This window comes from Saimiri boliviensis, chromosome 12 (genome assembly GCF_048565385.1).
Source record: "Saimiri boliviensis isolate mSaiBol1 chromosome 12, mSaiBol1.pri, whole genome shotgun sequence".
In the NCBI taxonomy this organism is placed as follows: domain Eukaryota; kingdom Metazoa; phylum Chordata; class Mammalia; order Primates; family Cebidae; genus Saimiri; species Saimiri boliviensis.
Genome location: NC_133460.1, coordinates 68,725,131 through 68,740,664, shown reverse-complemented (window position 1 = coordinate 68,740,664; position 15,534 = coordinate 68,725,131). Strand labels below are relative to the sequence as shown.

The 15,534-nt window shown below is 35.4% G+C and overlaps 1 protein-coding gene across 1 annotated transcript in view; it reads right to left on the bottom strand.

Annotated features, from left to right (window-relative positions):
• Positions 1 to 15,534, bottom strand: part of PCDH15 (protocadherin related 15) — a 1,717,060-nt gene that overhangs the window by 246,395 nt on the left and 1,455,131 nt on the right. The window contains exon 24 of the mRNA XM_074382505.1: positions 2,615 to 2,694. Coding sequence (XP_074238606.1) covers positions 2,615 to 2,694 — 80 coding nt within the window. The remainder of the gene's footprint in view (positions 1 to 2,614; positions 2,695 to 15,534) is intronic.

Sequence of the window (15,534 nt, the reverse complement as noted above, 5' to 3'; positions counted from 1 at the left end):
GACCTAAGAGCTTTAATATTAAGAATTGTGGTCAATTTAGATTAAAAGGATTTTGCACTGACATAATTTTACACTTTTAAGAACCTCTGTGAGCCAGCCATTATCTTTTTCATTCCAAATGCAGAGATGAGAGTAGTACCAGAGATATAGGAAAGCAGTGCATTTAGATGATTTCTTTGGCAAAACCAATAGCTCATTAGACTTCACATTAGCAGTTGAAAAATCTTTTGGCATCAAGGGAAAAACAGGAATACAAATTCCTAAGAGACTTGGGCTTCCTGCTTACCAGAGCAGGTGAAAACTTCATTGTTGTCTTTTTCTCTTGTTGATATCTTTGTTAACATTTTAATTCAGAAATCATAAAAACACCCTTTTAAAGGGTACAATTCAATGATTTTTTAGTATAATCACAGAATTGTTCAATCATCATCATAATCAATTTTAGAACATTTTCAATACTGTATCTATTAACAGTCACTCCCCATTCTCTCCCACTCCTTATTTTCAGGCAGTCATTTTTTTGTCTTATAAATGTGCCTGTTATGAAGATTTCATAAAAATGAAATAATATGTACTCTTTTTGTGACTGACTTATTTCAGTTAGCATATTTTCAAGATTCGTACATGTTGTAGCATGTTTCAGAACCTCATTACCTTTTATTGATGAATAATATTATATTATAATAAATAGGCAACATTTTGTTCACTGTCTGTAGACAGATATTTGACTTGTTTCCACTTTTGTACCATTACAAATAATTCTTTTATGAACTTACTTGTGCAAACTTATGCAGACGCATCTCTACATTTCTCTTGCATATGAGCAGAATGATGGCTTATGCAGTAACTCTGTTTACCATTTGGAGAAAAGGCCAATTCTCCAAAGTGTGCTGATATGGTTTCAATCTGTGTCCTTGCCCAAATCTCCTGTCAAATTGTCACCAGTGTAGAAGGCAGGACCTGCTGGAAGGTGACTGGCTCATGGGGGGCTGTTTCTCATCAATGGTTCAGCAAAAGCCCCCTTGGTGCTGCTCTCTCAATAGAGTTCATGAGATTTGCTTGCTTAAAAATGTGTGGCACCTCCCTTCCCTCTTTATTCCCCCTGCTCAGGCCATGTGAAGTGCTGACTCCCTGCTTTGCCTTCCTTCAGACTTGTAAATTTCCCAAGGCTTCGCCAGAAGCAAAGCAGGTTGCCAGCGTCATGCTACCTGTACAGCCTGTAGAACTCTCAGGCAATTCCACCTCTTTTCATTACAAAATACTCAGTCTCAAGTATTTCTTTTTTCTTTTCTTTCTTTCTTTTTTTTTTTTTTTTTGAGACAAAGTCTTGCTTAGTTGCCAGGCTGGAATGCAGTGGCACCATCTCACTGTAACCTCTATCTCCCTGGTTCAAGCTATTCTCCTGCCTCAGCATCCCAAGTAGCTGGAATTACAGGCACATGCCACCACGCCTAGCTAATTTTTGTATTTTTAGTAAGACAGGGTTTCACCATGTTGGCCAGAATGGTCTCAATCTCCTGACTTCACGATCGACCCGCCTCGGCCTCCCAAAGTGCGGTGATTACAGGTGTGAGCCACCGTGCTCGGCCTCAAGTATTTCTTTATAGCAGTGCAAAAACGAACTCATACATGCACATTTTACATTGTCACATAAATGTATGCAAATTTAAATATCTCCACATTCTTGGTCATACTTGGTTTTGCCATTCTTCTTCACTATAGACACTGAGTATGTATGAAATCAAATTTCTTTATAGTTTTAAATTGCATTTCTCTAATGACCATGATCAGTGATCATAATCATATTTCCATGTGTTTCTTGGCCACTCACATATCCTAAGAAATGTCTATTAAAATACTTTGCCCATTTTTAATTAGATTATTTCCCTTTATTATTAAGTTGTAACAGTTCTTTATGTATTCTTGAGATATGTTTCAGATCATACACATTATTTAAAAATATTTTCTCTCATTGTGGGTCATGTTTCACCTTAGGATGGTGCTCCTTGAAATACATTTTTAAAAAATTGATGAGACCCCATTTATCAATTTCATCAAATTTATCAATTTTATCAATCCTTTGTGCATTTTGTGTCAAATCTAAAATATACTGCTTAATCCAAATAATGAAGATTTACTTGTGTATTTTCTTCTGAGTGGGATGTACTTTTATCTCATATATTGCAGTTTATGATCCACTTTGAGTTCATTTTTGTGAATGATGTGAGATAAAAATTCAAATTCATTCTCTTGCAGGTTGTCCCAGCTTCATCTGTTGAAACAAAGTTCTTTCCTGATTGGATTATCTTTGCCCATTTTGTCCTTGTCATTATCAGTAGCTGACAACTTTACAAGGGTCTCATTAATCCCAGTTAGGCCTTCAAATGAAATGTTTCCACCTCAGTGATTTTACTTAGTAAAAATGTTAATAATAAACCGTCTCTGGGATAAGATTTCTGGGCCCAGAATTATCCTCTCAGCTACAATTAACATTCATAGAAAACAAAAAGTAAAGTACAACAAACAGCTGAAAGCCTCTGATTAGAAGTCTGTTTTCTTGCTAACAGTACGTTGTTTTACATTTTTTTTAAGTAAGAGATTATTTTTAACTTACGTTTCTGAAAGATTAAAAACTCTCTGAGGATCTCCATTCTCAATGGCATATGTTACTGAGTCTCCCTCTCGATCAGCTGCCTTCAGAAAGAAAACATAGTTCAATTATCAAGTAATTGATATGGCTCTCATTCAGTACAGAGTAATATAACAGCTTGAAACTAATAGCGTAGAATGTCCATGATACTTAGAGAATAAAGATTAAAGCATGGACTAACGGCAAGGTGTAAAATTAAACATTTCATATTTGATTCATTTCTGAATATGTAATCTTACCTGGTGTGGAAATACAGAAATCATTTTCCCAAGGTTTACTTATTTAATTAACTTAGTGAATTTATTTTATCTGTCTGTTTATAATTTAAAAGCAGCTAAACTCTACATATACATTTTCTGTATCAATAAATTGTTTAATGCATATTCTTTTATTTTACTTTTCAGAATATATCAAGATAATAATTCAAATCAGTATAACTTTCTGGTTTAAAATCCTGAATTAAGAGACATAACGCATGACTTCAAAACCGGGCTACAGTTGTCCTATGTGATTACTTCTGTTTATCCATTTCTACAAGAAGGAATATATAACAATACAAATGTTAACAGATGTTGAGAGGTTTAATCGAAATAATATGGTGTATCTATGTATCTATATTAGTCTATGTATTAGGCACATAGACTAATATCTGGTACATTGTAAGCTTTCAATAAATATTAACCTTTTTGTTGATTTTTCTTCCTTTCAACACCAAAGTCAGAGAAGAAAACATACAGCTTTGACTTTGAGTTCTGAGTTTCTCTTGCCCAAAATAAAGATGCTCTTGTTTTACAGCACTGAGATCTGGTGTTTCACCTTCAAAAACATCCGATCAGTTTTTTTTTTCCAGTGAGCCATTTGATTCTCTTATAAAAGACATGGATAAAGAAAGAAATCTGGATGCTATCAGAGAGGTGAGAGGTGGATACGCCTAAGCATGATGCTACAAAGGGGAGAAATGTTTGATAAAGGGCCAGGTGTATTTTATTTTTAGCTTACTGGCTTGGCAGAAACATCAGCCCCTCCACAGACAGACACTGCCCTGCAGTTAGCAGGACCCAAGAGAGGAGTAAATATGTGAGTTTCTTTCAATGACTGGATAATAACTGTCCCAGCGATAAAAGGCTGAGTGTGAAATTCCCAGTCCAGACAGTGAGGGATGTATTGTGCTTAGTGGCAGATCCGCTGGCTTTGACATAGATTACACAGTCCTGCTCATGGAACATCCTTTTGAGCTACCACAATGGGTTGATGGCCAGAAGTCTCTACTGGACCCCACAAACTACAGAATCAAGGGACAACTAAAAGTAGTATTTCAGTCATCAATGAACTACTGAATATTGACTATGTGCCAGGTTCTATCAGAAAAGCTTTGTAAGATTATTTAATCTGTGTCTCAAAAAAGTGATTTACATGGCTACTATGACATGATATTGTCCTGCTTTCAATCCTCATTATCAACTGTAGTTGCGTATTTTCCTTTGCTGATCTATCTTCATTTATAAGACTTATTTTATATCAAATTGCTCCAAAGGTTGGTCCTTGAACTTCACTTATTTAGTCATCTCATTCAATAGTGTAACTATAAATACTACCTGTCTGCGGAAACTGTCATAACTCTAGGCTAATCCTTTTCTCTGGATTTCAGACGTGTATCCAATTGCCTGCACAGATCCACAATTAGATGAACAGCAAGCCTCTTCAACTTAAAAGGTTAAAAACTCAAAATCTAGATTTTCTCTCCATCTCGATATACCTCAAAAAATAAAATAAATTAAAACAAGAATGTACTGTTTTCGCTGCTTCACCATCTCAGTAAATACGTGCAACTCCATCCGCCAACTTTCTCAGGGTTCATAGCTACATTTTGCCTGCTCATGCTTACTCTCCAATGCAACTTATTAGCAGATCATAGCAGATTTATCTAAAATATTTGCTGTATCTGGCTGTGTCTGAGTTTCTTCTCTACCACCATCTTCCTCATGGACTATGGTAGTAACCATTTTACAAACAGTGTTAGTTCTTCCCTTGTATCTTCACAATAGTCAATTTTTAATTAAGCAGACAAAAGTAATTTTTTTCCAGGCCAATATTTTACTTCTTTGGGTTAGTCTATTGCTTTCTTCCCCAGCTTCCCACCCTCCCCATGCCACACACTCTAAAATAAAACGGAATGCAAATAGTTAAAAAAAAAAGAAGAAAGTAATAAACTAGGGTAAAATCTGTTTGAAACATTCCAAGTTAGTCAAAATCCAAAATTTTAGATTTCATTGAGTTAATCATAACGGGAGCCTAAGAGTAGAAAATAAGCAAAGGAATTTGTAAGAATACACTCAATAGGACTGATAGTAGATGCTTGATATTTTCCCCTTGTATTCTGTTCTTTGCTAGACAGGAATTAGGAAAAATGATTAAATGGAAACACAAATAATCATTACTAGCTAACATTTTGAAGAAACAGATAATTGTATCTGGAGATCTTAACTCTAAAAAGCTTACACTAATCTTTTTCTGTTGTTTTTCTCTTGTTCAATAAATTTCCTAGTTATATTGTTAGATATTATCAAGGATTTTTTCTTCATTTATGTTTATTGATATGTGGTTGCTGTTTAATTTTTTTAATTGAGAAATAGTTTATCTTGTGTTTCATAAAAGCCAGAAGAAATGCATTCTGAAACAAGATGGCTTCATGTAAACAATTTCAAGTCCAGTTTAATATTGAATCTTTTATTGCATCAGATCTAATATTTAATATCCTTTATGTAAGGTGAGAGCACTGTGAATGTTGTGCTGTTTTATTTATATTTCATTATTTTTATGTTAATTCCTTTCAATCCCAGAGGCATCTTGAAATATTTCTTCTGTTTTATTTGACCACTCAAATACCTCAGGCTTTTAAGGATTGTGAATGTCAATAATTTGCCTAATTCATTCTTACATGAGGTTGTGCCCGTAATGGAAACTCTGATGACCTAGGATTTAAAAGGAAATTCTCATTTGATTTCTTACTTCCTTTTGGCTTTTCATATGATCCTTTATTGTTGTTCCAGGCACTGGGGTGATAATAATAATTAGGAAATATTTACAGTTTTTCAGCCAAGAAAACAAAAGGAAATGATGTAATTCACATCAAAATTCTGCAATCTATCCATTATGAGTGTTAGCACTTGTATAGACTGTATTTACTTATCCAATGTCTAAAGGTGAGAAATTATGCATAAAAGAAATAATTGGAAATATCAACAGAAGCATTTACCCTTCAAGTATCAGGATTACATGTGTATATGTGCAATAAATATATTTCTATTAGCAACATTTACATATGTTTTCTGTATATGAATCTAACCAGCCATCTCAAAATAACTGTTTACAATGTGTCAAAAACTATATTAAAATTTTGCATGTCTTGTTTCATTTAAACCTAATAGTAACTTTCATGGTAAATAGAAAACGCATATGACTCCAATTACATTACTATTTCTGCCATCATTCCAACCAGATTTCTCTGTAGTTTATTTAATTGAAAGATACATTTTTTAATCTAGACATAGTAATAACTGTGTTTTCATCTTGAAAATGGGAGTATAGTTTTAGTCACTATTTTCCATAATATAAGAGATAGAAATTGCTTCTTCTTAGTGAAAAAAACATTTTATGTGTTTATTTTTGGTAAGTCAAATCCAAGTCCCTTCTTTAAAGTCTGAGAAGAGTATTATAGGTTCTCTTTCTGAGGCTTATTTTGTATTTATGGGAAACATTCTGGAGCCAGCTACCTGGATTGAGCCTCAGCTGTACCATCTCTTCTCAGACAAGGCACTCAAGTACAAAATGAGGACACTACTACTACCAGTTACAGTACTCACTCATTAATTCAAAAAATACTCATCGAGTATCTACACTGTGTTAAGCCCTGAGGCTGCAGCAGTAAACTACACAAATAGCTTACCCTTATACAGCTTACATGGTAGTGAGGGGACATGCATTTTACAAATTAATTAGAATATATTGTTTTCAGATCTTTATATGTGCGGCTCAACTACAAAATATTTCACAAAGGACATACACGGAGGGCAGGGTGAGGATTTACACTCACATAGAAGTGATCATGAAAGATTTACTGACAATGTGAAATTTTGGCAAATGCTTGTAAAAGGTGAAAGAACAAGTCATGTGGAGAGGAACATTCCAGCAAGAGGGCAGAGCAAGTGATAAAGACCATGAGGTAGAAACAGGCCTAGCGGGTTTCAAGAACAGAAAGGAGGTTGTCAGGTCTGGAGGCAAGCATGTAGAAGGGGAGCTCCTTGGTTTACCTTGACCACTTCAATAGCTCGGGTTGAATGACTAAATGATGTGTATTTTGGATAGCTGGCAAGTAACACACTTGAGCCACTGGTTTGCTAATATATGTTTAATAATATGGTGAAGATTAAAGCAAGTATTTCCTTTATTTTTTAATTTAATTTTAAATTTGCTTGAAGAACAAATGATTCCTTTTAAAATCAAAGCAATTACTCTTTCCAGTCCACTCAACCAGATTACTTGCTGCATCTGACTTGGAGTCCCTGATTTTTCAGAAGCACTAATAGGACAAAAAAGTATTTATCCAAGGAAGCAATGTTTTTAGACACTGGCAAATGGAAATACTGAAAAAGAAAACAAATTTTCTCTAAACTAATATTCTGTTCATGTTAAAGATGAATACAGCCATCAAATACCATCTGGTAGAGTGCACTTTATGTGCACAGAATGATTCTACACATTTCACAGGACATTAAGACAAAGTAACTGCCCTTAGGGATTCTAAAGTAGATAAAAATCAATGGATTTGGATGATCTTTTCTCACTTAGGCAAACAAGTTCTGATTTATGTTATTAAACTACTTGAAAGTAACAACTAAAGCGTTCAATTTAGTGCAGCAATGTTTCAAAAAATGTATACATGCACTCCTGGTGTTACATTTTTTGGCCTTGAACCAAATGTTATTATAATATTTATAAATATATTTAAATAAAAGTTAATGATTATATTTATTCATGTCAAGTACTGTTATTTTGTCATTCACAATTATAAAAAGTCTTTTTGAAATAAGTATAAGATCAGTTTATTAAATATTTCAAACAATATAAAGTGAATATGATATAGAACATACATATAACATATATGAAACTTGGAAATGTAGCTAAGTCTAGAATTACAAAAATATAAATATGCTCAAAAATAAAATGATGTTAGGAAATTACACACAGGAGAGCCATAAAGCACCTCTTTTCCGTACAATATTGGTATGGATTAATGATCTTTTGCCCAGGAGGCCAAATAAAATGCCGTATGCTAAAAAAGCATAGCAGAATCTCTGCTGGCAGTGTTGAATATAAATTGCTTTTAAAAGTGAGTATATATTTATTTGTCATATCCAGAGAAATTTCTGTAAATTAAGAAGTCCCTAATAGGAAAAATATCTAGATTTTCATTAGATTGAGGGAGACTCTATGAAGGCACAGTCTCAAAATATTTTTTGTTGTACAAAATGGGTAACTTTGGAACACAAAGAGATTTAATCCATTCTAAAACAAGCCTGCAACTCTAATTTTTTCCAGGGCTCAAGGAACAATCAAGCAAAAGAAACTTACAACTAATATAAATATTAAAAACGATCCATCCAAATAATGGTTGCCAGTTTTATCTCTATTACATATTAAGCACTGTGAATATACCATCTCATTTAATTCCCAAAGCAATCTTATCTGGAGAGTACTACAATCCCTGTTTTACAGATAATAAAATATTAAGCTTAAAAATTAAAGAATTTGCCGAAATTTAAAAACTGTAGAATCATAATTCATATTCTGTGCCTTCTGAAACATTCTCTTATCATGAGCAAAGTCCCCTATGTCCTAAACTTATCTCAATGTTCCCTTCACCTGTTTGCTTGAATCAACGCCAAGCTCTCCTTAAGAACTCTTATTTTCCTGTATCCCTTTTGACTGGTAAGCCTCACAGTAGCCTTCTTGTTTCTCAGTGGCACTGCCAGATTATTCTTCTGGAAATACACCAGCTTTAATTCTTATACATAAGCATTATACTGTATTAACTGCTACTTTTCATTGTTAAAGTCATATTCTACACTATTTATCATCACTCTTGCTTTTTGCTCATTGTCAGTTTCCCTCATTGTCTGTCATTGCTGTCAAGATCATGGTGCTAGCAGATCTCGTGCACCTTTCCTGGTCTGCAGACAGCTGTCTTCTCATTCTTTTTTTTCTTTCTTTCTTTTCTTTTCTTTTTTTTTTTTTTTTTTTTTTTTCCGAGATGGAGTTTTGCTCTTGTTACCCAGGCTGGAGTGCAATGGCGCGATCTCGGCTCACCGCAACCTCCGCCTCCTGGGCTCAGGCAATTCTCCTGCCTCAGCCTCCTGAGCAGCTGGGATTACAGGCACGCGCCACCACACCCAGCTAGGTTTTTGTATTTTTAGTAGAGATGGGGTTTCACTATGTTGACCAGGATGGTCTCGATCTCTCGACCTCGTGATCCACCCGCCTCGGCCTCCCAAAGTGCTGGTATTGATCCTTTTCTTTTCTTTTCTAAGACAGAGTCTCACCATGTTGCCCAGTGAAGTGGCGTGATCTCAGCTCACTGCAACCTCTGCCTCCCAGGTTCAAGTGATTCTCCTTCCTCAGCCTCTCAAGTAGCTAGGAGTACAGGCACTTGCCACCAGGTACAGCTAGTTTTTTTTTGTTTTTGTTTTTTGTTTTTTGTACTTTTAGTAGGGATGGGATTTCACTATACTATATTAGCCAGGTTGCTCTTGAACTCCTAAGGTTGTGATCTGCCTGCCTCAGCCTCCCAAATTAAGTTGTCTTCTCATTCTGCACTTACATGGCAGAAACAGAGGGCTCTGGTTTCTTCATCTCCATAAGGGCACTAATGTCATTCATGAGGACTCCACCACTCTCATACCCTAGGTACCTCTAAATACCAAATGTCCTACTTATAAATACCATTATGTTGGGGATTTTAGCTTCAATATCTGAATTTTGGGGGAACACAAACATTCAGTCTATAGCAGATGTCAAAATGGCTTTTCAAATACAGTACAACCAATATTGAATTACTCTTCCTCTACTAGTCTTTTTATTTTAGATAATGACAAATCAACATTTCCAGTTGCTCAAGCTGTATCTTAATAACTATTCTTAACTTCTACCTCCACTTCCATATCCAATTCATCAACAAATCACGTAGTTTTTGCCACCAAAATATAATCGATTAAAATCACTTCTCGTCATTTTTGGAAAGATCACTCGAGGCCTAGACTGGACTGATAGAGCATATCAAATAATCTCTATAATTTTTCACAGGCTTCTTCCAAAGACCATCCTCAATGAATGACCCAGAATTGTCCTTTGTTAAATTTGGTTGATCATTTCACTGCTATACTCAAATTCTTTCAACTGTACTTAATTTCATGCAGAGTAATTATATCTATACCTCTCCTGTTACTGAATGATTTCATTTCCTCTACTATCTCTTTCTTTTACTTTACTCTGTAAAGAGGAGCATTTTTCTTCTTCCTCAGACCCACCAGGTAGGTCTAAACCTTGGGGCCTTGCCTTTGAAATACTTTTCCTCAGATACCACTATGGCTCATCCTCTGACCTTATTCAACTCTTTGCTCCAAGGTCACTTTCTCTGTGAATTAATCACCATCAAATGGTATTTTCCCATGTACTTCCTCTCTAGCTTTCCTTCTGTCATTTTCCCCATAACATCTTCTAAAATTCCACACAACTCACATATATTTTGTTAATTTTCTTCTCTATGAGAATGGAACCTCCAAGAAAGCAGAAATTTTGTCTCACTCATTTACCATAATATCCTAGTATTTTTAGTTGGGACACAATAAGAAGTCAATGTTTATTTGTAATTTGGTCCTTGCCAAGTTGTAAGTTTTTATGATTATATTATAATAAGGAAAATTAATGAGAGAATTTGGGAAAAATGAAAAAGGAAGGTATTAAGAGGATACGGGTCTCTCACTGCTGCTGTTTTCATTGCGAAGCAGGAACATGCACAACTCAGGAGGGAAAGGCATGGGATACTCTGGCCTCTTCCTGACTTAGAAGACTGAAAGGATAAAGGAAATCCAGGAAACTCAGTCATAGTTCTGTTCTGCGTATGCACATTCTTCCTCAGTATCATAAAGGGTCTTCCTTAGTACTTCCTGTGACTGGGAGATGAACTTTAATGCACTGAAAGAAGTACAGCTTTCAATTGTATCTGGTATTTGAAGCAACTGAATTTACGGTAAAACAAAGCAAAACAAAACCTCATATGCTTTTTATCTATTGTATATACTCTGTGCGTCTCTATTCATTGCTTTCAAACTTGACAGAGAAAAGAAGGGCATGTGTGTGTGTGTGTGCATGTGTGTGTGCATGTATGTGTTTGTGTGCACGCATGTATGTGTGTGTGTTCTATTCCACATTTTCAGAATACTTGTCCTAAGTGAAACACATTCCAAAACACTAGTAGGGAACAGTTTGTTCCGAACACATTGATATAAATATTTCTGTATTCTTTATAATTAGTAAAAGATTTGCTTATCACCTTGATCAATATTGGACATGAATATTCATTGCTAAAATGAATGGCTCAAGATAAAGTTGGTTATATGAATAAACTGTAAGAAACAAGGAGGCCCTTTGTCATCTGGAATGATGCTGAAAAGATGATTCCACAGCTGTGAATCTAATCCAATTATTCATATTTTTTATTGCCAAACATTAACTATAACATTAGTCTGAAAGCTGTTTCTAGAATAGTGTTTAGTTTGCCTAAAATGAACTTAAAAGTATAATAAAAAAGGTTACTAAAAAAAGAAGTTATGTTCATATTAAATATGAACAGCTCTATTTAAAAAATATTAAACGTTAGTATTTTATTTAATGTTGTCAGATGCTTGAAAGGACAAATCCTACTTGCTAATAAATATACCTGTGCATAGAAGTATATAGCCTGAGACAAACTTTTCCAACCTTTCTAGCAAGGTTGTGACAGAATTCTAGCCCTCTTTTGCCTCCACTTATTGGTGGCTATTGATACTTAAAAGAGAATCTAATTATTGTGGAAAGACAATTGGCTTTGGTCAGTTCACAGCCTGCAACATTCAATAACAAACCAAATAGAAAAAATTCAGAATCAATATTTCTAATGTTACAAAAATTTCTTCATGATATAACTCTTGTCCAAGTTTATATAAATAGAAGTTTGTTTGTTCTTTGTTTTAGAACTATGGAAAACTGGATACCTACAAAGCAATTCACTTAAACTCTTAGAATTTAGCTCAAGGCTTTCTCAAACCTTTCCTCAGAGCCAACTCACTCTTCTAACTAGATTTCTCAGCTTTCACTATATAATAAACCAGATTTGTAAAATAATAAAGTTATCTGGCTACAGGTGAACAGTGAATGATATCAGTTCATAGCCAATGGCTTGACAGCCTTGAGAGAAGTATACAGAAATAGCACCTCAAAAACAATAGACACAATAAGCACAGTTATCAGAGATCAATTCTCCATTAAGCCTCACACATCGCAGCACTACTTATAGATTAAAATACGTAATCCAATTTAGAAACTGTTAGTCACACAATATTCTGAATTAAATAGACAAAAACAACGCATTTATTTGGTGCCCATTATAAAGAATACATAGACTGCTAGAAATGAGATACAACATAAAAGTATTCAATACAAGGCCCTACCTTGAGAAAATATTACTCTTTGTGAAATAAACACTGAGAAGTAGTGTTCACTATACTTTAGCTAACTGTGCATTTGTAAAAATAATCCAGGACTAGTATCCACAGAACCTAGTATTAATTCTTTCACTTTTAGTCACCTAGGGGCTACAGAACTAGGGTGTATCCTGAGACCTCTATTCTAAATCATAAAAGAAAATAAATAATACTTTAAGCATCTACTTTGTGTAGTATAGAATCAGATGAGGTAATAGATATTTAATACGCTCTAGAATTCCATTCATATAGAAAGTACTACTCAATGAATTAATTTAATAGTTAAGATCTTGTGCTTTGGAGTGAAAAGAAATAGGAATGAAATGGGACTCTTTCACTTACTAGGCACGTCCTCCTTGAGCAAGGTTTAAGGTATTTATGTCTCCATGACATCATTCTGATATTCAGATAAAATGACACAAGGCTGTCATGATGCTAGAATGAAATAGTTCATATCTAGAATTCAGCATAGTACATAACATGCATTTACTAAACTCTTACTCTTGATGTTAATATTTAGAAAGAAGAATGCACAATAGGATTTAGGCAAAAAATCTATTTGGATAGTAGTGTTTCTTAAAGACAGTACCTTTCTGTTATCAGTAAAACTCACACTTCTGGAATACTCAGCAACATACAGTAAATAACACAATACCATATCAGCAGAGATAGTACATCAAATTTCCCCTAACCACTTAAGGTTGAATGGGGACTTATTTTTTTTTTCCTGTTCTTAGACACAATCATTTTCATCTGCAAGGTTACATGGATACTTTAGCACTGCTTGTTCTCCATGTCCGCTTTATATACTGATAAATAGGAAGTGAAGGTTTGAAAATGTATCTAAAATAGGTAGATATTGGTTGATATGGCTTGGCTGCATCTCCACCCAAATCTCACTTTGAATTCTCATGTGTTGTGGGAGAGACCTGGTAGGAGGTAACTGAATCATGGGGGCAGGACTTTATGCTGTTCTCAGGATAGTAAATAAGTCTCATGAGATCTGATGGTTTGAAACATGGGAGTTTCCCTGCACAAGTTCTCTCCTCTAGTCTGTCACATGTGAGATGTGCCTTTCACCTTCCACCATGATTGTGGGGCCTCCCCAGTGAAATGAATTGTAAGTCCAATTGAACCTCTTTCTTCTGTAAATTGCTGAGTCTCAGGTATGTCTTTATCAGCAGCTTGAAACGGACTAATACATAGGTCAACTATATTGGCAGTGGATGGTGGGGAGGGGAGCATGAATAAATGTTTATAAACCTGGCCATCAACACTTGGACCCCCCCCCCCAAAAAAAAAAGACAAATGAGTGAAATACACAATTCACAACTAATACTTACCATGTATTATTTTAAGCAAATGAATAGCTCAAACATTAAGATAATTCCCCTAATATATTTTTAGTTGATATATATGTTAAAAAGCAAAAATAAGCAGGACTGGGCACACAGCAGAGACACTTTTCCAGTGGTAAGGTGAAGAGCTACACTGACCATCTCCCAGTAAAACAATCACAACAGCTGAAAAAGAAATCTTAAAAATTAAAGTTTCAGCTAGGCGACTGAGGCCAGAAGATTACTTGAGGCTATGAGTTCAAAACCAGTCTGGGTAACATGTCAAAACCCATCTATACCAAGAAAAAAGATACAAAAATTAGTTGTGCTTGATGTTTCCCAACTGCAGTCTTGGCTACTTGGGAGGCTGAGGTGGGAGGATCACTTGAGCCCTGGAGGTCGAGGTTGCAGTGAGCCATGATCACACAACTACACTCCAACCTGTGCAACCGAGTGAGATCTTGTCTCAAAATAATATTAATAATAATAGTAATATAAATTTTTAAAACAGTCTCTAAAAATTGTTCTAAAGCTATATGCCAAGTAGAAAAGTATTTATTCAATAAAACCTACTAAATTTCACTCAGCACTGTGAAAACTTTGGCACTTGAGCAACAGTCTGTCTCTCTCTCTTTCCAGAAACCTACCAAGCACAGAATAATGCAGGTGTAGTCAAGAATATGGGACTTCTTCCTCACAGCTTTAGTCTGAGACTAAGGTGTCTGCTCATGAAAGGCAGGCCATACCATTTCTTATCATCCCCAGCTCTGTGCTGTAGTGGCTGAGAAGTCTGATGCTTCTGGTGGGCCTTATGAACAGGAATGGAGAAACGGGCATCGAGCAAGTCAATAGCTGCATATCAGGTACAGGAGATGTGTTAATTTGCTCAAGCAATAAAACCACATCTGGTACAGTAGCTGCAGTTGGAGTCACCATTTGGTTAAGCTTACAACAGTCCACTGTCATTCTCCATGATCCATCTGTCTTCTGCACAGGCCAAATAGGAGAGCTGAACAGGGATGTGGTGTGAATTGCCACGCCTGTATCTTTCAAGTGCTTAATAGTGACACTAATCTCTGCAAACCATCCAGAGATGTGATATTGTTTTTGATTTACTACTTTTCCAGGTAGAGGGAGCTCTAATTACTTCTATTTGGCCTTTCCCACCATAAGAGCCCTCCAGTCAAGGAGCCAATGTGGGGTTTCTGTCAGCTTCTAAGTATCTCTATTTCAATTATGCATTCTGGCTCCAGGTCTAGGGACCTGCTGGACCCATTGTAAGTCAGACTTGAACTAAAATTCCATTAATCATCTGACATCCATAATCCCCTACTTTAATTGGAGGACCACAGTTTTGGGTCTCTCAGAATCAACCTCAGCTCAGAGCCAGTGTCCAGTAGTCTCCTAAATGTCTGATTTTTTCCTTTTCACCATTGTACAGTGACCTTGGTAAAAGGCTGAAGGTCTCTTTGGGGAAGGATGGGAAAAATATTAACCACATAAATTGGCAGTAGTGTAATGGGATTATTCCTCGAGGGAACCTGGCCTCCCCTTCATTCAAGGGGTTCTGGGTCTATAAACTGGCTCATGTCTAGAAATTGACTGAAGGGATATGATTCTCTGTTTTTATAATTCAAATCAGTCTTTTGTCCATTTCAACTAGAAGTTTTCTGCTTGTATAAATTAAGTAGGAATGCAGTAGGCTTCCTATCAATTTCATTTCTAGGAACACAATGATTAATTAGCCAAT